The sequence below is a fragment of the Salvia splendens genome, chromosome 7, assembly GCF_004379255.2.
Source record: "Salvia splendens isolate huo1 chromosome 7, SspV2, whole genome shotgun sequence".
Classification (NCBI taxonomy): Eukaryota; Viridiplantae; Streptophyta; class Magnoliopsida; order Lamiales; family Lamiaceae; genus Salvia; species Salvia splendens.
In genome coordinates, this window is record NC_056038.1 from 31,474,905 (window position 1) to 31,497,367 (window position 22,463).

General features: G+C 38.3%; 1 protein-coding gene and 1 long non-coding RNA gene across 3 annotated transcripts; one reads left to right on the top strand and one right to left on the bottom strand.

The window, feature by feature from the left end:
• Positions 1–3,113: 3,113 nt before the first annotated feature.
• LOC121742474 lies at positions 3,114–3,997 on the bottom strand. 2 transcript variants are annotated; one of them, XR_006038058.1, is made up of 2 exons: positions 3,713–3,997; positions 3,114–3,622 (listed from the first exon to the last, which is right to left on the bottom strand). It is a non-coding gene; the product is annotated as an uncharacterized LOC121742474 (long non-coding RNA). The 2 variants fall into 2 exon arrangements; XR_006038059.1 differs by having other exon boundaries at positions 3,114–3,636.
• Positions 3,998–13,102: 9,105 nt separating this feature from the next.
• LOC121810736 lies at positions 13,103–21,019 on the top strand. The gene is made up of 15 exons (XM_042211482.1): positions 13,103–14,710; positions 15,403–15,564; positions 15,659–15,849; positions 15,923–16,133; positions 16,204–16,441; positions 16,524–16,674; positions 16,758–17,071; positions 17,217–17,263; positions 17,503–18,942; positions 19,037–19,156; positions 19,331–19,491; positions 19,584–19,794; positions 19,872–20,109; positions 20,213–20,363; positions 20,476–21,019. Exons 1-15 carry the CDS (start codon positions 13,417–13,419, stop codon positions 20,779–20,781), a joined length of 5,235 nt encoding a protein of 1,744 aa, XP_042067416.1. The 5' UTR covers positions 13,103–13,416; the 3' UTR covers positions 20,782–21,019.
• The last annotated feature ends 1,444 nt before the right edge of the window (positions 21,020–22,463 follow it).

Sequence of the window (22,463 nt, forward strand, 5' to 3'; positions counted from 1 at the left end):
GCCGAAAATCAGTCAATCACTTAAGATGGGAAGGAGGGAGCATAATTTTCAAAAATCTATATTAATACGACAATTAAAAAATGTCAAACATTATGATATAATTGACCATTTTTTAAGTTGTAGGATTGACGGAGTTTAACCAAATATTATGATTTTTGTGGCTATTTATCCTATATAAAATGTCATATCCGTTAAAAAAAAAACAGTTTCATCTTTTTATTTTGGGATGTCCATAAAAAATAGTCTCATCTATGAAACTAGGGCCATTTATCTATGAAACTCTATTTTTTTATAAATGGGGGGAGTATTTGATATTCAGCATAAGATAACTATCAATTTTCACAAAAATATGATTTTTTTGAAACCAAGTCTAGAATTGTGGAATTAGAAAAAGTATTAGGCGAGCAGTTAATAGATTAATGAATTTACATAAATGCAAGAATCCAAACACATTGAAAAAGTAAAAAAGAAAAAGAAAAAACAAAGGAAAAATGAGGGGTATTGAAAGTCTTGAAACAAGATATTGGTGGCTTGCTTCATGAGATTTGGAGTCAGTCTAAACATCAAAACACAAAATTCCATGTGATCGAGACAGCCATCGCCGTCCAAATCTCCTTCCTTCAAACCCAACAGCGCAGCCTTCTTCTTCAAGCTGTTTCTGAGGATCCATGAGAAGCTCAAACCCTTTCAACAGCTCATTCATAAACCCCTCCGCTCCCATCGCCGGAAAATGATCCTCAAACACCCCTCCTTTCCTGCTTTCTCTCTTTCCCATTTTGGCAATAATTGATTGAAAATAATGAGAGGAACATGATGTGTGATATAAATATATATGGAAGGTAGAGAGTTAGTAAGGACGAAATGAGGCGTGAGGTTTGATTCGGTTGGAGTATAAATTTCGTGGAAATTGCATGGAAGAGCAGTAGCCATTTTCCTTTGCTCTCTAACAAACCAGATGTTGTTAATATATAAATTATATAGGCAATTACCACCGCCTTATATCTAACAAACCAGATGTTACACATTACACTACCAATTGCTAAAGCATATAGAACTTTTTATTTTAGCACGTTCCTCTCTTGTATTGGACGATTTCTTATTCAACAGCTTGAATGCCCAAAGCCATAATTACTTTGATTCATCCATGTTGAATCTTTTTACAACACAGCTCCCATACTGACGGTGGTCCCTTTTTGTAACTTTCGAGCACACGTTATTCTGTAATTGAATTTTTTAAAAATAATTTTCTATAACATCCTATATAAATTTTTGGTGTTGGAGTTCTTCGATGAACATTTCCCTCTATTGTGTGCACACGCAATGTATATTGTGAGCATTGTATTTGTGTATTGTGTGTTCAATGTGGTATTGCATGTGTGTTAGCTTATGAAATGTGTGCAATATGTTGCCGTGTGTGTTTGGAAGATCCCAACAACTAATTGAAATTCTATATGGAGTATATTTATTTTAGCTATAAAATTCAAATTATCAAATTGAAAAAAATTAGGAATTAAAATTTAAATACTTTTATAAAACCAAACTATAGATTTAAAATTAAAACTCAAATTTCAAATCCATACCTGAATTTCATGATGAGAATATTATACCCAATATATCATTTTTACATAGTGCTTGGTATCATTACTCTCGAATTAGAATTTGATTTGAAACATTGTTTATACGTATTTTTATTATGACTCTACGTTGGAACTAAAAATTATGTCTCTATGTTGCACCCTAAACTCACCATGTTTAAGGTACAAAATTTAGTAAAACCATTGAAAGTTAATACTACCTTCGTCTTAACTTTTGAAACAATATGATTTTAATGCATAATAATTAGTAAAGTAAGAAAGAATAATTGATAAAATAAGAGAAAAGAAAGAAAAAATTAGATAAAATAAGAGAGAGAAAATGGAAGTAATGTTAGTGTAGCGTGAAATCCATATTTTAAAATAGAAAAATTGAAAATTTCTTTATTTGTAATGGACGAATTAGAATGAAAATAATTTTATTTTTAAGGGAAGCAGCAGTAAATGCCTTTGCAGGCGATAAACGCTGCATTGTTCTGACGAGTGGAAGTTGGAAGAGCTGCGCAACAGCAATAGCATTCAGCATAGAAAATTTGTGTAGATGAAAGTTTTTCAGTGCAGTCCAGTGAGCATTCATCTCTGCTTTTAATTACCGGATCGGATGCATGGACACATTCAGCTAATCAGACGCAACTAGCCTAGGAACTAGGAACGAGTCATGCTCATGCACCATCTTACTGCCATCGCCGCCCTCTATTTGTGCTTCCCCTTCCCCTTTTTTTGCTCTGCTCAGGTTAACACCAACAACACATCCACGGCTTCGACGGCGGCCGTGGATGTAGGCTGTGGAGTGGTACCTTAAACGACATTCAGAAATTCCCCACCGACTCTGGCTCAAATCTCTACATCCGCCTCGCTAATTCCCAAATAGGTTTCCTCTTTTTCTTCATTTTCGCCATCATCGGATTGGGAATTGAGGTTTACCTGTGATTTCTTTTCTCAGATCAAATCAAAAACTCTAAGAAGAATATCATCATTGTAGTCGCTGTGGTTTCCTTTATCGTATCTATCTGCGCATTTGTTTCTTGGTAATGGATTGCTGCCCGCAGAGGTAATATCTATCTGTGTTGTTTATCCCCTGACTTTGCAGCACGTTTCATTTGGCTGAGTCTTTAAATCCTCAATTTTAGGGAAAAAGAGAGCTATTCAGCTTGAAAATCAAGATGGATATTTTCCAGCTGACTCATCTCTTCAAGATGTGTTGAGTCAGGTTAATCTTGAAGAGTTGCCACTGTTTAAATTTGAGACACTTGCAAATGCTACAAACAACTTTTTTTATGGTAGCAAGCTTGGGAAGGGTGGTTTTGGTTCTGTTTATAAGGTGGATGTACATCATTAGTCATTCTTAAAAATAACATGATTGTTGTAGCCGTAGGGAGAGTTGTTTGATGGAAGAGAGATAGCGGTTAAGAGGCTTTCGCAGGCATCTACGCAAGGGATGCAGGAATTTATGAACGAATTAGTGCTGATTTCTAAACTCCAACATAGGAATCTTTGTTAGACTAATTGGGTGTTGTATTGAGAATAAAGAGAAGATGCTGATATATGAGTACATGCCTAATAAAAGCTTGGATTTTTTCCTATTTGGTTAGCTCAAGATCTACCATGTATTTTTTTATCAATGCTGAAGATTTGGAGTTTTAACTTCACTTTCTCCTGAAAATTCTGTTTAGATCATTCACAACAGATCCTAGATTGGACAAAGCGTTTCAATGTGATTCAAGGTATCTGCCGAGGCCTGCTTTATCTCCACCGGGATTCAAGATTGAAGATAATCCATCGAGACCTCAAGCCCAGCAACATATTGTTGGATAATGATTGGAATGCAAGAGTTTCAGACTTTGGCATGGCCAGAATATTTGGGACAACACGGGATCATGTCAGTACCTTGAGAGTGGTAGGCACATAGTAAGTATATTTTTGCTCAAGGCATGTGAATTTACCTGAATTAGTTCATTCAATCCTTCTCAAATTAAAGGTGGCTAGTTATCTGATTTTCGCTCAGTGGATATATGGCTCCTGCGTATGCACTGGAAGGAAAATTCTAAGAAAAATCAGATGTTTTTAGCTTTGGAGTTCTGATGCTAGAGATTACTACAGGGAAAACGAACAAAGCCTACCTTGAAGATGGCTCTTTGATATGATTAATTGATGGCTGAGATTTAACTTCAGCTGCTTGTATCCAATCTGTATCTGCTATGCATTATTTCCTCATTGTTGACTATAGTGGCCTAATAAAAAAGTTGCATTAATAAAAAGAATGAGGAAAATAAGTTGTATGAATAGAATTAAAAAGTTGCTTAAGAGAGAAAACTAGCCGAGAAACGTTGCCAAGTGAGAATCGTCCCGGTCATTAAAGAGATGGATGTGAACTACTCCACTTTATTTATTATCATTAAAGAGAAAATAAAATGAACAAATAATGATATGGCTCTGGCTGTAACAAATATCAGTGCCAAACAATATCGTATAAAATATACAAATATAATCGGTAGGATAATTAATTCGAAATTGGATTGTTCTTGCCATTTCGTTCATATAAATAGTCAAAATGTGTATTCGCACAATCATTTTGAACTAAAAGTGTTAGTGTTTTGTGATGGAAATTCGGCTGTATTAATCCCCTAACCAATGTCAAATCCCACAACTAGTCTCAATAGCTATAATTCGGTAAAAACCCACTCTGAGTTGTTGAACACGAATTTGTTGATTAAAATAAAAGCCATACTATTCAATAATTAGAAATTGTGATAGTTGTTTTCAGAAGATAAATCATGGTAGAAGATATGAACGTACATAATTGTTTTCAGAAGATAGGTCGCAAACATAAAATCGGTGCTTTTTCTTTTGGCTTTTCTACTTTGACAAACCGACCCCATTTCTTCATTTGATCTGCAAGTGTATATTTTTACATTACTGCAATAATTTAATAATCGTTCTAAATTTTTACATAACTGCAATAAATTAATAATCGTGCATTAGTATATGGTCATAACAAAGTTGATCAACCCGTCGCATGCCAAGTTGATCAAACTGCTGCTAACAAAGTTGATCAAGCCGCCGCATGCCAAGTTGATCAAGTTGCTGCTAACAAAGTTGATCAAGCAGCTGCATGCCGAGTTGATCATGTTGTTGCATGCAATGCTGAGATTGCTAACCATGGTGATCAGTGTATGGCAACAAAGCAAGATGCACGTGATAAACAAGTCATCAATCTCACACGTGCCAAGCTCGTGGTTGTACCAGAAGACACAGCTAAGGCCGTGGACCACTTGTGTACCACTTGGAGAGACGTGTTGATCAAAGGGTTAAAGAAGAAAGTACTTTACCGTAGTTTGTTATGATTAAGCTTAGTTTGTTATGATTAAGCTTTGTGATCTTGTTTTAGCTTGTACGATATTTTATTAGAGTTGGGATCTAGATTGTTCGAATGGAATCATATATGTATCAGCTCATCGAGCTCTACATTCAAGAAATGAAATAGTAGATTCCACATGAATACTTTGTTCACAAAATTGTAGTATACTTTCTTCTTCATGAATTTCATTGCACATTTTCATGGTATCAGAGCAGGATTCTTTTGATCCTGTCTCTCCTACTTCTTCAACTTTTTCATTGTTATCTCTCAAATCAAAATGGCCGAAGCCAATGAGTCCATTCCCTTGGCAACACTGCCACCTATCTTTTCTCAATTGCCTCCAATTTCTGTCAAGTTGAATGATGGAAACTTTCTCATGTGGAAGCAACAAGTAGATGTAGCAGTCTATGGCTACGGTCTTGAGGGTTTTCTCACAGGCGAAGTAGATCCTCCAGAAAGACAGATCCTTGATGAAGAGAGTGAATCAATGGTAATCAATCCTGCTTTTGTAGCATGGCAGAGACATGATAGAAGGGTGGCTGGATGATTGCTATCCTTACTGTCTGAAAATGTCTTAACCTTAGTGGTGGGGCTCAGATCTGCAAGGGACATTTGGAGGGCGCTTGAGACAAACTTTGCAAGCCGCTCAACTGCCAAAGTGATGCAATATAGGCAGCAAATGCAGAATTTGAAGAAAGAAGGTCTCACCATGACTGAGTTTCTGGGTAAGATGAGAACTTACTTTGATCTTTTAGGATCTGTTGGATGTAGAATTTCTGAGGGGGAACAGGTTCTACACATTCTGGGAGGTCTAAGCCAGGAATATGATCCTGCTTTGTGTGCTATTACTTCAAGAACAGATCCATGGAATATAGGAGATGTTAGTGCATTTCTACTCAGTTTTGAGTCTAGAATGGAAACAACTAGAGCTCACTCAGTGAGCTCAGAAGGATCTCAACCAGCCCTCAACCTTGTTCATCAACAATCTAGCCAGAAAAGAGATCAGCCCTTCAACAACAACAGATTTGAATCTGGAAATGGAAGAGGCTTTGGAGGAAGAGGGCAAGGAGGCAGAGGTGGAAGAGGTTTTGGAAGAAGAAACAACAACAAAATTGTGTGCCAATTGTGTGAAAAACCTGGTCACTCTGCAGCCAAATGCTGTCAAAGGTTTGAACATAACTACACTCCACCTCAAGCCAACTTCAAAGGAACTGCACCACAACAACAACAAGGCTATTTTAATCCCTCTGCTCATATTGTCCAGTCTGTTCCAAGATCTCCATCAGACTCTTTATCTGTTGCTGCTCCATCTGAGTTTAACTATGGTGTTGGCTCATCATCAAGCTGGTATCCAGATTCAGGGGCCACTCATCACGTTTCAAATGATCTCAACAATCTCAACATCAGCTCAGAGTACACAGGAGGTAAGAGTCTCTTGCTTGGTAATGGAGATGGTGTTAAAATTGATAATGTTGGAGAATCTACTTTTAAATCTCATTCAGCTGGTTTCTCCAGACAACTCCATCTTAAAAATCTCTTGCATGTTCCTAATATAACTAAAAACTTGCTTAGTGTGTCTAAGTTTGCACAAGACAACTCTGTCTTTTTTGAATTTCACCTAAACTTTTGTCTTGTTAAAGATCTGAGCACCAAGGCAGTTGTGCTCAAAGGAACCCTTGAGAGAGGCCTCTATCATTTTCTAGTAGATCATTCCCCAATCAAGTGCATCACTAGCTCCAAATCACCTTCCAGTCAAGATTTTCAAGCAGTTCATTCCCTAAGTTTGGCTAACTTCAATTCCAACAGCAGTAGCTCTTCTCATGTTTCTAGTCAAAATTTGGCCTTATGGCATAATAGACTAGGACATCCTACTCTTGATGTAGTCAAGCTTGCTTTAAATAGTTGTAATATCTCCTACAATGAAATGAAAAATCCTACTCTTTGTTTTCCTTGTTCTGTCTCAAAGTCCCACAGATTGCCATACTCTAATTCTCTTTCAGAATATGATTCCCCTCTTCACCTTGTTTATAGTGATCTTTGGGGACCATCTCCTGTCAAATCTAGGAATGGTTTTTCATACTATGTGTCCTTTATTGATCATTACTCCAGGTTCACTTGGATTTTTCTACTTTAAAACAAGAGTGATGTTACTGTTGTCTTCAAACAGTTCAAGGTCATGGTACAAACTCTTTTAAGCTTGAAAATAAAAATTCTTCAATCTGATTGGGGAGGTGAGTTTCAGGGTTTAGTTCTTGTCCTTAAGGAGTGTGGGATTGTTCATAGAGTCTCCTATCCACACACACCTCAACAAAATGGTCTAGCTGAGAGAAAACACAGACACATAGTTGAGACTGGTTTAACTCTTCTTGCTCAATCTTCTTTGCCTCAACGTTTTTGGGATGATGCATTCATTACTGCAGTTTACTTGATCAATATTATGCCATCAAAGGTCATCAAAAACTCCTCTCTATATGAAAAACTCTTTCTCAAAAGGCCAGATTATTCATCCTTAAGAGTCTTTGGCTGTCTATGCTATCCCTTTATTAGACCCTATAACAAACATAAGTTGCAATTCAGGTCTGTGAAAGGGATTTTTATGGGGTATAGTTCATCACATAAGGGGTATAAAGCCCTCCTCCCAGATGAGAGACTAATTGCCACTAGAAACATAATCTTTGATGAAACAGTGTTTCCTTTCCAGATTTCCCCTCCTGCAATATCTAGTCCAGTTGAGTCTAGTTCTCCCATACCATCTTTTTCTATCCACTCTATTCCCATCACTACCCAGCCATCTCATTCTGTTCTTTTTTCTTCACCATCCTCTCAGCATAACTCAGAACCAGACCCTGAATTGTCCCAGCCTCACTCTGATGAACATAGCCAGGCCTCTCCACTCTCCCAATCTTATATTGAGGAGCATTCATCATCCCCTGATCCTCCTGCTCAGCCTGTTCATTCCATGACCACTAGATCTAAGTCTGGCATTTTCAACATCACCACTTCTTCTTCTTCTCTGCCTAAGTCTGTCATTGATGCCTTGCTTATTCCAGTTTGGAGATCTGCTATGCTGAATGAATTTAATGTTCTTCTTAAAAACAAAACATGGATTTTAACATCTCTCTCTCCAGGCAAGAACCTTATAGGCTGCACCTAGGTATTTAAGATCAAACTACACTTATCTGGTGCCATTGCTAGACACAAAGCCAGGTTGGTTGCTCAAGGCTTTGCTCAACAGCCTGGATTTGATTTCAATGAGACATGTAGTCCTATTGGGAAACCTACTACGATCATAATTGTCCTCAGTTTGGCAGTCTCACTTGGCTGGCAGATAACTCATCTTGATGTAAATAATGCCTTCTTGAATGGTGAGCTTAAAGAAGATATCTATATGAAGCAGCCTTTGGGTTTTGAGCAGGGGGACCCCATCTTGTCTATAAACTCAATAAAGCAATCTATGGCTTAAAGCAAGCTTTTAGAGCTTGGTTCTTTACTGTGCACTCTGCATTACTTGCTCTAGGCTTCTCTCAATCTAAGGCAGATGCATCAATGTTCTTCAGATAGCAGGGAAATGAAGTTATATATCTTCTAATCTATGTTGATGATATGTTGATAACTGGAAATGCTCCAGCCTCCATTCAATTGGTCATTTCTCAGCTTAACTCTTCTTTCTCTTTAAAAGATTTTTGGGAGGTGAGCTTTTTCTTAGGTGTTGAAGTGGTTAAAACTCAAGACAATGGACTTCACCTATGTCAGTCCAAATACATCAAAGACCTTTTAAAGAGAGCCAATATGACATGAGCAAAGGGGTGTCCAACCCCTATGGTTTCTAACAGTGAATTGAGAAAAAGTGCAGGTGAACCTATATCAGATCCCAAACTCTATAGTAGCATAGTGGGAGCACTGCAATATGCAGCCATTACTAGACTTGATATTAACTTTGCAGTAAACAAAGTGAGCCAATACATGGCGGCTCCATTGGATACACATTGGAGAGCAGTTAAAAGAATCTTGAGATACTTATCAGGGACATTGGATTATGGTATTCAAATCCTGAAATCAAATGGTGATATATCAGTTTTCTCTGACTCAGATTGGGCTGTTGACTTGGATGGCAGAAGATCAACCACTGGTGTGTGCACCTATCATGGAACGAACTTGATATCTTGGTGTGTCAAAAAGCAAACCGTGGTTGCAAGATCAAGTACTGAAGCAGAGTATAGGAGTCTTGCTCAAGCTGCATCAGAAGTGACATGGCTAGTTTATTACTTGGTGAATTGAAGATTAAGAGAAAGCAAGCTCCAGTGATTTGTGTTGATAATATGAGTGAAATAGCTCTGGTGTCTAATCCGGTACTACATGCAAGAACCAAACACATCGAGTTGGATATGCACTTTGTTCGTGATAAAGTTTTGAGCAATGAGCTGGAATTAAGACATGTGCCCACAACTGATCAAATAGCTGGGATCTTCACCAAACCTCTGAGTCATCAACCCTTCGTGAAGCTGAGAGAAAGGTTAGGAATAATATCCCTAGCCTCACTCGGTTTGAGGGGTGTGTTGGAAGTGATAACAAAGTTGATCAAGCCGCCGCATGCCAAGTTGATCAAGCCGTCGCATGCCAAGTTCATCTAGTTGTTGCATGCAATGCTGAGATTGCTAACCATGGTGATCAGTGTATGGCATTGGCAACAAAGCAAGATGCACGTGATAAACAAGTCATCAATCTCACACTTGCCAAGCTCGTGGTTGTACCAGAAGACACAGCTAAGGCCGTGGACCACTTGTGTACCACTTGGAGAGACGTGTTGATCAAAGGGTTAAAGAAGAAAGTACTTTACCATAGTTTGTTATGATTAAGCTTAGTTTGTTATGATTAAGCTCTGTGATCTTGCTTTAGCTTGTACGGTGTTTTATTAGAGTCGGGATCTAGATTGTTCGAATGGAATCATATATGTATCAGCTCATCGAGCTCTACATTCAAGAAATGAAATAGTAGATTCCACATGAATACTTTGTTCACAAAACTGTAGCATACTTTCTTCTTCATGAATTTCATTGCACATTTTCAGTAGGTACCACAAAGAATACTTAATAACTAGTATACATTAGCTCTAAAAATCACGTTTCGGGAGGTAGTAGCTAGACCACAAGTTAAAAATCATGTTTTGATGCATTAGCTTTAAAATCTGTTTCCAAATGCTTGCTCCGTGTCTCATAGAATATCTTATTTTGTTAACACTAAGAGTATCCACGTCCATGCTCTTCTCCAAGGACACTCAAACCATTCGCAGTAGTTCTCGCTTGGACGGCGGAGGTCGTGCCGTCCACACGGCAAACGACGTGCTCCCTGTTGCGCTCGTGTCGTCGGCACGGACGAGCTCATTGCCAAGAGCTCCATCCTTGGCAGCGGACGGAGAGGTGGCGACTTCTTTTTGGCTGCGGCATTGGAATTTTCTTTTTATTTTTTTTAAATTCGATAAATCTAAAAATTCAAATTTAAATAAAAAAATATTTTTCCACTTCCCAAGAAGATATATTCGTTTATTCCCCACTATTAGTTTATTTTTTCATTATTTTTATCCAAAAATTCACATTTTTATCTAAAAAATGTGTATTTTTTAATTTTTTGAATTTAAATTACGCAATTTAAATTTCCACGGAAGTAATTTTTAATTTTTAGGATTTTAATTATATACTTTTTTATTTTTAGGAATTTGTAATAATATTTATGGTTTTATTAATGCATTTTAATATTATGAAAATGTTTTAGTAATTGAAGTATTTAAATTGAATAGTATAATAGTGAAGTCCATGCTAGCTTGTGGAAGAACAGTGAATTAAAAATGAACAAAAGTGGGTTCGGACCCATATTCGTGCTCTTGGAGAAGAATACAGATGTGGATGCTCTCACATGGGCACGGACCACTTTTATTCATTTTTAATTTTCTGTTCTTCCGCAAAAGCACAACACTCAAATCTGTGTTCTTCAGCAAGGCATGTTCTTACACTATTTATGGGTCTCACTATTCTGTTATTCAATTTAAATAATTCAATTACTCACAATATTAAAATGCATTAAAAATACCCAAAATACTACTCCATCTGTCCCATAATAGATGTCACACTTTCTTTTTTAGTTTGTCCCACAAAAGAAGTTACATTTCTTTTTTTGAAAAAAACTCCCTCTCACATTAATATAAATATACTATTTTCTCTCTCCACCTAACATACAAAACAACGTCTCATAAAATCTCGTGTCATTTTCCAAGTGTGTCATCTACTATGGGACGGAGGGAGTATTACAAATTACTAAAATAAAATTCTAAAAATTAAAAATTGAATAATTAAGTTCCTAAATTATATTCCGCAATGGTCCGGTCCATATCGTAACAGATCAATTTTTGAATTTAGAGAGTGTGTTTGAGTGAGAGAGGAAGATGAAAGTGGGTTATATGAAAAAAAATGAGAGAAGTATGAGTTAGAGATAATTTGATGTAAAAAATGAATAATGAATGTTGGTATTTATAGATGATTTGGGGATAAATTTTTTTAAAAAAATCATTTTTTTAAAAAAATGGACCAAAAAATGGCTATATTTTAGGGAATCTGATTTTTTTTATTTCTGATATTTTAAAAACTTATAAATTTAACGGTATAAAATGACGCCCAGCAAAATGGCACGCACCCCATCCGCTACCAAGGATGAAGCTGTTGGCGAAGTGCTCGCCACTGCGCTCGTGCCGTCGGATGGATGAGCTCTTCGCCAAGAGCTCCCGCTAGTTGATAGGGACTCCGCCCCACGCTCGTCTCTATCAGGCAACCCCGAGCAGCCGACCGACGCCGTGGGAGACAAACAGCAATATCGGGAGCAGAGCGCAGCAGAGGAAGCTCGAAGGAAGAAGGGCCTAAAGCAAGGCTAGAGGGCAGAGCTAAGAGACAAAAGCTAACAAGCCACAAGGCTCGGAACGTCCAAAACGCAATTCGCAAAAGCCCGGCAAGTACAATGACTATGTTACGGGCTTAGTTGTGTTGTTTTTGGTTATTTCTTCTTGAACACATTTTTTAATTCCTTTTTGCTGTAGGATTAGTATTTCATTTTAATGCTTGAGTTTTCTTCTTGATTCTTTCCCGAGTCAAATAAAGTAGAATCAAGCAAGGTCCGATCCTATATAAACGGATCATTAGAGGTCGTAAAAAGTCATTGAGAAATAAAGAACTATTCTTTCTTCTCAAAACCTCGCTACTCAAACTCCTAGAACTTCAACTAGGGAAATTGTCTATCATTAATTTAACAACTTACGTATGCTCTACAATCTCATCATTAGGGAACTCAAACCGTGGTGCTTTCAGCCGGATGCTCTAATATTCAAAAATAATGTTACATTTATACCTTTCTATTGTTACTAACCTCCATATTTGATTAACTATTTCAATTCACAACCTACTACTTCTAATATTTCTAATAGTCTTGATAGTGAATATTGTAGGTTTTAATAATTTTTTTTTGATATAATAGAAATAAATAGATTAAAATACTATTCCCTTCATTAGTCATTATTTATTATTGGTGTCCTTTTCGGTTCTCCACTGATATTGGTCATATTATTACCGCCTCCGTTTTATAAAAATAGCAACTATTTCTATTTTGAGTCGTTTCTTAGAAATAGAAACTTTAAATTTTTTCTATTTTAGGACATGGACCCCACAATGCACTAACTCTACTTTCACTATTTTTTCTCTTCAATTTCTCTTACTTTACTCATTTTTCTTTTCATCTCTCTTACTTTACCAATTCTTCTAACTTACTTTACCAATTGTGCATTAAAACCCATGTCGTTTCAAATATTTTTATTTTTTGAATACGGAAGTAGTAGTATATAATAATACCTTAATTAATTGATATTATTTGACTTGACTCAAGTTTAAAAAATTGTAATGAAAAGTGAGTGGGAAGAGTTAGTGAAACACAAATTATATTTTTGAATAATTATTAATAAAATGTATTTATGTGTTAAGAGAATGTTGAGTTTATTATAAAAAATAGTAAAAGAAAAATAAGAGTGTCAATTATTTGAAAATGAACGTAGTAGTATTATTTTAGCATTGGAAGTTGAATTTGTATTTTATTTATTTTTGGATGAATAATACACGGTATTATAATTTTTATACATCATAATATAGGAAATAAATATGTTTACAATGGAAACAATGATACTTTCAAAGTATCACCCAATCTACAAGATAAAATATTCTACATAATCTTCTTACGTTGTCATCTTCTTTATTTAACAAGATGAAAAATGAAACTGGTGCTGATTAAATTGAGAGAAGCATATAAAGTAAAATTCAAGGACATGAGGTGTTAAAATAGACGGCCGAAAAACTTTGTTCTGTATATAAGAGAAGAAAATTTCCACCTGTTCACGAAATTCAGCCGCATATGGAAAATGCTCGAGCAGTCTGAAATATGAGAAACGCGGCGGAGCGCCACCATCACCTTTGGTGTTTCCTCGTCACATTCACTTTGTTCCCTCTGCTCACCGCCTCAATCGATCTCATCACCCCCACAAAACCTTTGGCTCAAAATAACACCCTAGTCTCCGCCGCCGCAGAATTCGAGCTGGGCTTCTTCCCCGGCACACCAAACACCTGGTACGTCGGAATCTGGTACAAAAACATCCCAGAAAGAGTCGTCGTCTGGGTCGCCAACCGAGACTCCACTCTCACAAACTCCTCCGGAATCCTCAAAATCAGCCCCCTCGACGCCCGTCTCACTTTACAAGACCATTCCGGAACATCCCTGTGGTCGTCGCCCAACCACTCTGCTACCGGCGGTAGCCGAGTGGCGGAGCTGCTGGACAACGGCAACTTCGTCCTCCGCGAAGAAGATGACGACGACCCGGATAATTATTTATGGCAGAGCTTCGACTATCCGACAGACACGTTACTGCCGGGGATGAAGCTTGGGTGGGACTCAAAAACAGGGCTCAATCGATTCATAACGTCGTGGAAATCCGCCGACGATCCGTCCACGGGAGACTACAGTTTCAAGCTGGACATCTACGGTTATCCGGAAATACATTTGGCGAACAAGGAGAAGATTTATTACAGGAGCGGACCGTGGAACGGCCTCAGATTTAGCGGCGTCCCGGAAATGAAACCGACCAGCCAGCTTCTGTCCTTTGTTTTCGTTAGGAATTCACATCAAGTTTCATATTCTTTCAATCTGCTTAACGAATCAATGTATTCGAGATTGGTGGTGAAGCACTCCGGCGCACTGCAGCGACTCATCTGGATTCCGTCGAGCAGAATCTGGAATCCGTTCTGGTACGCTCCGAAAGACCAGTGCGACGTCTACAGAGAATGTGGGGTTTATGGAATCTGCGACGCGAATGCTTCGCCGGTTTGCAAGTGTATGAAGGCGTTCGAGCCCAAGGATCCGCAGGCGTGGAGTCTCCGGGATGGATCGGATGGTTGCGTGCGGGTCGTTGAATTGGACTGCGGAACAGACGGCTTCTTAGCGATGAGCAGCGTGAAGCTGCCGGAGAGCGGGGCGGCGTATGTGTATGCGGAGATGAGCTTGGATCAGTGCCGGGATATGTGCCGGAGGAACTGTTCGTGCCGGGGTTATTCGAGCGCGAATATCAGCGACGGAAGCGGATGCGTTGTTTGGGCGGAGGATCTATATGATATGAGGCAGTACGCGGCGTCGGAAGGCGGAGGGCAGGATTTCTATTACCGGGTGCCGGCGGCGGAATTAGGTATTTTCATCTTCGATCATTTATTTACCTTTTTTTTCTGAAAAAATATTAACTGCTTGTGTAGAGTTTATGTAGTTTTAAAGAAAAGTAGGCTATTAATTGTTGGCGGTAATTATTTGAAGTATTACCGCAAAGACTTTATTGCACGTCGTAATCGATAGACCTAGCAGGTTAGTGTTTGGTGGCCAAGTACTTATATTAGTGTTTAAAAATTAGAAATGATTCATCTGTTTCCACACAAACAGTGATAGGATACAAAGTCAACTGAGCATGTTTGATTGCTGATGGAAGGCTGGGAATTTTTGTTTTTTTCATTTTGTTGGGAAACTATACATAATCAACTTTTGGGGAGAATTAAAACCTCACTTTCTGAACTGCTAAGCATTTATTTTGTTTACTTTCATTAGCTGGAGATTACTTGAATCTTTTTCCCAGCTCTTGTTTTTACTCAGAAGGAGAACATATCACATATGACCAGTGGACTTTCGAGTTTTTAGTAGATCATGCCAAACAAAATGCAATTGGTTGTTTAAATGAAGATTCTAGACGTTGTGTCAATCATGGTGTGATGATACTAAAAGCATGTTTGGTAGGGTAGATAACTCATCTAGTAATGAACAATTTCATCCCAAGATAAGTTATCTACCCGACCTAATTAAGTGCTGTGATTAGCTGAGATGTTAATTTGTTAGCACCAGCAGCTTCAGGAGCTGGAGATGACTCTAACAAGACTAGACAAACCATCATGATTGCTGGGATTGTTATTGGAAGCGCCGCAATGCTCCTTGGGCTCGCTATTTTCCTTGCATCGAAGAAACGGAAATCAGAGACTGTAAATATAGTAGAGCGTAGAGGTACTAGTAAAGAAATGTTTGTGTCTGATGTTGCAGGGACATGTTGCATATGTAGTAAACTTGATGCTGCCTATCTTTTCCTTATCCAAAACAGGTTCAAGGGAAAGAAGCCAAGACTATCTCTTGAATGCACCAACAATTCCAAGCAAACGAGACCAGTCGGGCGAAACAGCAGTAGACGATATAGAGCTGCCTCTGTTCGACATCACTACATTATCCATTGCCACCAACAAGTTCTCTGATGAGAAGAAGCTAGGCCAAGGTGGTTTCGGCATTGTTTACAAGGTGAAGTAGTAATAAATAACTCCACAAGATGATATCCAAACTAGAGGTGAATATTGAACTTGTGCATGATCAGGGTGTGCTAGCAGAAGGTCAGGAAATAGCTGTGAAGCGGCTGTCCAAGACTTCTGTTCAGGGAGTAGATGAGTTCAAGAATGAGATGAAGCTGATAGCTAGACTTCAGCATAGAAATCTTGTTCGTCTACTCGGATGCTGTGTTGAGATGGAGGAGAAGATGCTGGTATATGAGTACATGGAAAATAAGAGCCTCGATTCAATTCTCTTCAGTAACTCCTCTTCTCCTACCTAAATGGATGATGCATTTTGGTACTTACTGATTAGGTTTGTTTCTGGCAGAGAAAAACAAAAGCTCTATGCTTGACTGGCAAACGCGTTTCAAGATCATAAGTGGGATCGCACGAGGCCTCCTCTATCTACACCAAGATTCAAGATTCAGAATCATCCACAGGGATCTCAAGGCCAGCAACATTCTCCTTGATAAAGACATGGAGCCTAAGATATCGGATTTTGGCATGGCAAGAATCTTTGGAGGAGATCAAACTGAAGCCAACACAAAGAAAGTTGTTGGAACATAGTAAGATTCTCTCACCAACACTATATAGATCGAGTTTTTCATCTCAGAGTTTAAGTTAATAAACCACCATGCATGTTTGCAGTGGCTACATGTCACCCGAATATGCAATGGACGGCCTCTTCTCCATAAAATCCGATGTTTTCAGCTTCGGAGTTCTGGTTCTGGAGATAGTGAGCGGGATGAAGAACAGAGGATTCTATCAAACAAATAACCATCTCAATCTTCTTGCCTATGTAAGTAGAAGGAAGATAATTCATCTAGTAGTGTAGCAATAGATAGTTATGATATAATGATATGCGTATATGGAATTGTACAGGCGTGGAAATTATACAGGGAAGGGAGGGCGCTGGAGCTGGTGGACTCAGCGGCAGGCGAAGAATATGTGGCAGGTGAAGTACTGAGATGCATACAAGTGGGGCTATTGTGCGTGCAGGAGCAGGCCGAAGACAGGCCCAACATGTCGAACGTGGTGCTCATGTTAAGCAGCGATTTCGTGTCGATGCAACAGCCTAAGCATCCAGGATACTGCTTGGGAAGGCGCCCTACTGAAACTGATCCATCTTTACTGAGAATGGACGACGAATCATGCACCGTCAACCAAGTTACTGTTACCATGCTTGATGGTCGATAGTCATTCACTAACTGCTCCTCCTCATTTGAACCTACAGCTACATGTCTCTCTTCAACATCCATAACTTAGGTAGGATTAATTTTACCAATATTTCTCATTTTACTGTAAATCGTTCTCAAATCTACTAATTTTTTTGTTTTCTAGTTTTAGGCCATCATTCAAAAAGAATCATCATTTTGGGAAAACAATACGTTAGATTTGCAACGCTTTTTTCTCTGTTTGTCCCTTTTGATCAGTAAGATGTAAATCAATGATATAGTTTCTATGCATAAATAAGATGAAAGTACTTCTTACATCATGGAAGATTAAGGATTGACCAATGTAACTTGTACATTAAATATCTCAGAATTCCCTAAGAAAGTCCAAACAAAAATTTATTAACTAGACAGCTAATTTAGTTTGAAATTGACAAAGTCTCCATAGTCGGCAGTTCGTGTGGCTCAGCACTTAACAACATTTCTGCTTAATACTTGTCTTGTGATATTTATTCATTCTTTCGACGATATAATATACAATTTCAAAGTTGAAAAGTTCCCTTTCACATCGACTCACCGCGGCAGGCGACGGCGACGGCATTTTCCCGCCAATTGTAAAGCCGAGAGGATGAAACTTGATACTACTACTCTGTTTCATACAGTCTCCTTCCTCGTTCTCCTCTTCAAATCCTCCATCGCCATCGACTCCATAGCTCCGAATCAGACCCTCCTTGATAACAACAACAACAACACAAGTCTTGTTTCTCCCAACGGAAACTTCGTGCTTGGATTCTTCAGCCCCCAGAATTCCACCAACCGATACATCGGAATCTGGTTCAACAAAGTCTCCATTCAAACCGTAGTCTGGGTCGCCAACAAGAACCGCCCGATTTCAGACTCATCAGGCGCACTCTCCGTCACGCCGGCCGGAAACATCGTCATCACCAGCAACCAGTCATCTATAATTTGGTCCGCAAACTCCACTTCCAGCAACCCTGTTTTGAGACTTTTAGACAACGGAAACCTCGTACTCGATCACGAAGGAAGCAGCGGCAGTTATTTGTGGCAGAGTTTCGACTATCCGTGTGACACTCTGATTCCCGGCATGAGACTCGGGTGGGACCTGAGAAGAAATCAAGAACTGTATCTAACGTCGCGGAAAAGCATGGATAATCCTTCTCCAGGCGAATACACGTACAGGATGAATCCCAAGGGCTTGCCTTCGATAATCCTACGGCGAGGATCGACCATCGTATTCAGAAGCGGCCCTTGGGACGGGGTTCGCTTCGGCGGCAGCCCTGCTCTCCACGGGAACTCGGTTTTCACCCCAATTTTCGTATTCAACTCTACCTACGTTTATTACGAATTCGAAAACACGGACGACTCCGTCATTTCGAGGCTTGTGGTGAGCGAATCAGGCGCTCTGGCGCACTTCCGGTGGAGCGAGGCAAGCAATGATTGGATCAGCATCGCCCCGTTGATAGGCGACCTCTGCGATGAATACGACAAGTGCGGCAGCTTCGGCGTCTGCGAATTTGGCAGAGCGCCGTTATGCGACTGCTTGGCGGGGTTCGTGCCTCGGGTTGGGGAGGAGTGGGCGCGGTTTGATTGGGCGGGCGGGTGCAGCAGGAGAGCCCCGCTGAACTGTAGCACGGCCGCAGGGTTCAGGAGGTTTTCGAGGGTGAAAGTGCCGGACACGTCAGCTAGCTTTGTGGATGCGAATGCGAGGAATGAGAAGGAGTGCGAGGCGGCGTGTTTGAGGGACTGTTCGTGTGTGGCGTATGCTCGGACGGAGGCCACCGGGTGCGTTGTATGGTCGGGGGAGTTGTTGGATATCAGAGTGTATGAAGATGTTGGGCAAGAACTCTTTGTCAAGATGCCTCTTTCTGAACTAGGTCACTTTTTATTACTACAAACTTTGCTTATTTGTACATTAGATTTGCAGTATGATACTTACATTCTTAATTGCTGTTGTCATGCGATTAAAAGGCTCGAGAAAATCGAAGAGAATAGCTGTGATTGTATCGGTAATGGCGGCTGCATTCGTAGTGGTGTTGACCCTCGTCATTTGGTTGGTTATCCGTAAGCGGGTCGCCAAGAAGAAAGCAGGTTAGCAACTTAGCATGCATTTCGCAATTTTTCTCTTGTGAGTAGGTCATGCTTCACGATCATAATTTGAAGTCTCTTCGTAAAAGTCAACCATAACGACTTTATCAATGTTGACTACTTAATTAGTTTGTTTTATTTTTGGCACGGAACTAACTTGAATGGTTCCACATTTAGCACAGCAACAACATGATTTTCCAATCCAAAGTGAGAATGCATGCATAAGTGATGAAGATGTTGCTTTACCAATGATTGACTTTCTTACCATATCAACGGCCACAAATGAGTTCTCCTTTTCAAGTAAGATTGGCGAAGGTGGTTTTGGCCCTGTTTACAAGGTATAATAGATCCTAATTTGTTATATTCAACTAGAACATTTATCATTTTTCCTATAAAATAATAGAATTCTATTCATGATCATCTTACAAAGGGCGTCCTATCAAATGGCAAAGAGATAGCAGTTAAAAGACTCTCTCAAGATTCTGGACAAGGCCTCCATGAATTCAAGAACGAGGTGATCTTAATTGCTAAATTGCAACACAGGAACCTGGTTAGGCTTTTGGGATGTTGCATTCATCAAAATGAGAGAATGTTGGTTTACGAGTATATGCCCAACAAGAGTTTGGACTTCTTCATATTTGGTTTGTCTCTTTACACCATGTGTGTCTCCTTTCATTTCAACTCATGAATCCTAACACTTCTTTCTTAATCTTTCTAGATCAAACAAAAGATACATCTTTAGAGTGGCGAACGCGTTATGATATAATAGTAGGCATTGCCCGCGGACTTGTGTATCTCCATCGCGATTCAAGATTGCGAATAATTCATAGGGATCTAAAAGCTAGCAATATTCTCCTTGACAATGAAATGAATCCCAAAATCTCAGACTTTGGGCTGGCAAGAATGTTAGGGGCCGATCAATATCAAGAAAAAACAAAGAGAGTCATGGGTACATAGTAAGCATCTTTTGTTCCACACTTTTCAGTTGGGATGGCTAGCTAATAATAATAATAATATCAATAATGGTGACAATAATCACAATATTGTTTCAAAATGTAGTGGCTACATGGCCCCAGAATATGCAGTAGACGGCTTCTTCTCAGTGAAGTCGGACGTCTTCAGCTTTGGAGTGTTGGTGTTAGAGATAATAAGTGGCAAGAAAAACAGAGGATTCTATCACCCTGATCACGACCTCAATCTCTTAGGACATGTTAGTTGCAAAACTTACCTATTCATATTCCATTTGGGCTTATCAAACTTATTCATATTATATTTGGCCTTATCAAAATATTCATTTTTCTTTTCTATATTATATCATTCAGGCATGGAAATTATGGACAGAAGGAAATCCTAAGGATTTTGTGGATGCATCCATTCTAAATAGAGAATCTTTGGCAGTGGTAAGATGCATCCAAGTTGGATTACTATGCGCGCAACAAAGGCCTGAAGACAGACCTACAATGTCAAACGTTGTTGTAATGTTGGACGGTGAGTATCCAATATTAGATCAACCTAAACAACCAGGTTTCTACACCCAACGAACAATGATCGACACTGACTCCTCCTCCACTGGGAAAATGCCTAACACTTCCAATGAAATTACGGTTACATTGCTCCATGGTCGATAGATTCTTTTAATGGGAGGGGCAAGATTGTATTCGAGATTAAATTTGTAGTGTGTTTGGTTCATGAGATTCATCCCCACAACTCAATCCTAGATGGATAATCATGGGATAATTAGTCATACCTAATCTCGTATGACTAAAATAATCTCATAACTCAATCCTATATTGTACCTTGGTATAATTTTATCTTGGAAACCGAACGCCACCTTTATGTATAGTATAATGTGTGCTATTAATTAAAAAAGAGAATAAAAGATTAGGAAAAGAAACAAATTATTTTTTCGATTGGTCAGTCAGTAATATATCTAACCTTTAATATATGTTCTTTTTTGTATTAAATTCCTGACATGTGTTACATTGATTATTTAATTATACAATAATTATGGATTGGATAGATATTGATCACACAAAATATACTTTATAGAAGGGACGAAATCTTAATTTTCAATTATTAATTATAATTGAATCAGCTGGCTGGACAGCTTCTAGTTTTGACTATGTTTGTGTAATTTAATATTTTAAAAATTGAATCAACAAACGAACTAACAGAACTATGATTTCACGGTTTAACTAGTTCGATCGATCTAATCACGGGTCAAACCAAAATAATTATACTCCGTATTAAATATATATATCATTTTTATCGTAGTATCAAAAATCAATCTATTTCTTCTTAATAAATTTAACAAATCTCATTTTACAAAGAACACAATTGTTAGTCAGTCGAATATATCATTGACTTACTTAATCTGCATAATATCTACATGAACATTCTCAAAATATACTTTTTTAAGTATTTTTAATTTCGAATAAATGTACGTGAGTGCTTCTTAAAGATCGAAATTCAGAGTAATATAATCACAAAGTATTACATCAGTTATTGTGGACACATGCATATGATCAAATAAGTGAATATAAGGCGTATTCCTAAGTTGTAATATAATTAACCCATGGAAGCTGAATATAAGGCATATTCCTAAGTATTGGAACAAATTGAAAACCAATTATTTTCATATAACTTGACGTTTTTAAAGCAAAAAGTAGTTTTTAAAATTAATTTCATTAGAGTATAATCCATACGTCGTTTTCATATAAGTTAGAAACTAAACAGAAAGAAAGAAAGAAAAAAAGTTTGAAACTTGAATGTAACTTTGCCAAAAACATAATTAAAAAGAAAAGATTTTAATGTACTAGTTGGTATACGCATCCATCAAAGAAGTAAAATACTAAGATCTATTGACATTTTCCGTATTAAAGTAGTGGATATATGAAATGCATGCCTTGATCCAAAAGTTAATCCTTAGCATAAACTTCATTTATTTCATTCAAATAGAAGAAAGCCTTCGAAGTTAAAAGGAAGGAGATTGATTTCTTTCCTAAACAGCTAACTGTCCCTTTGATAAGGATGTTCCCGAATTCCACTTTTTCTCCGGCAAAACCCACAACTAATAACCATATGCACAGTATGTTTTCAGTATTAAATGAGTCAGATTATGACCCAGCTAATAGAGAGATATGGCGTTGGCCAGGCTATATTAATTGCATTTATTGTATTGCTTCATGAGCTTAAAAGAGTTTGGTGACATCATTGTTCATTGTTAAGTGAATTTATTTTGTTATTGGTTATTAAATTTGCTGTGATCCCCACTCAATGATTTGAAAATAGCTCGGATGGAATGGACCGC

Bases quoted from the DNA above. Each gene is read 5' to 3' on its own strand.
- LOC121810736 (XM_042211482.1), top strand. From the start codon at position 13,417: ATGAGAAACGCGGCGGAGCGCCACCATCACCTTTGGTGTTTCCTCGTC. The intron at 14,711-15,402 runs GTATTTTCATCT...TTAATTTGTTAG, and splicing joins GGTGCCGGCGGCGGAATTAG to CACCAGCAGCTTCAGGAGCT. The intron at 19,492-19,583 runs GTATAATAGATC...CATCTTACAAAG, and splicing joins GTTTTGGCCCTGTTTACAAG to GGCGTCCTATCAAATGGCAA.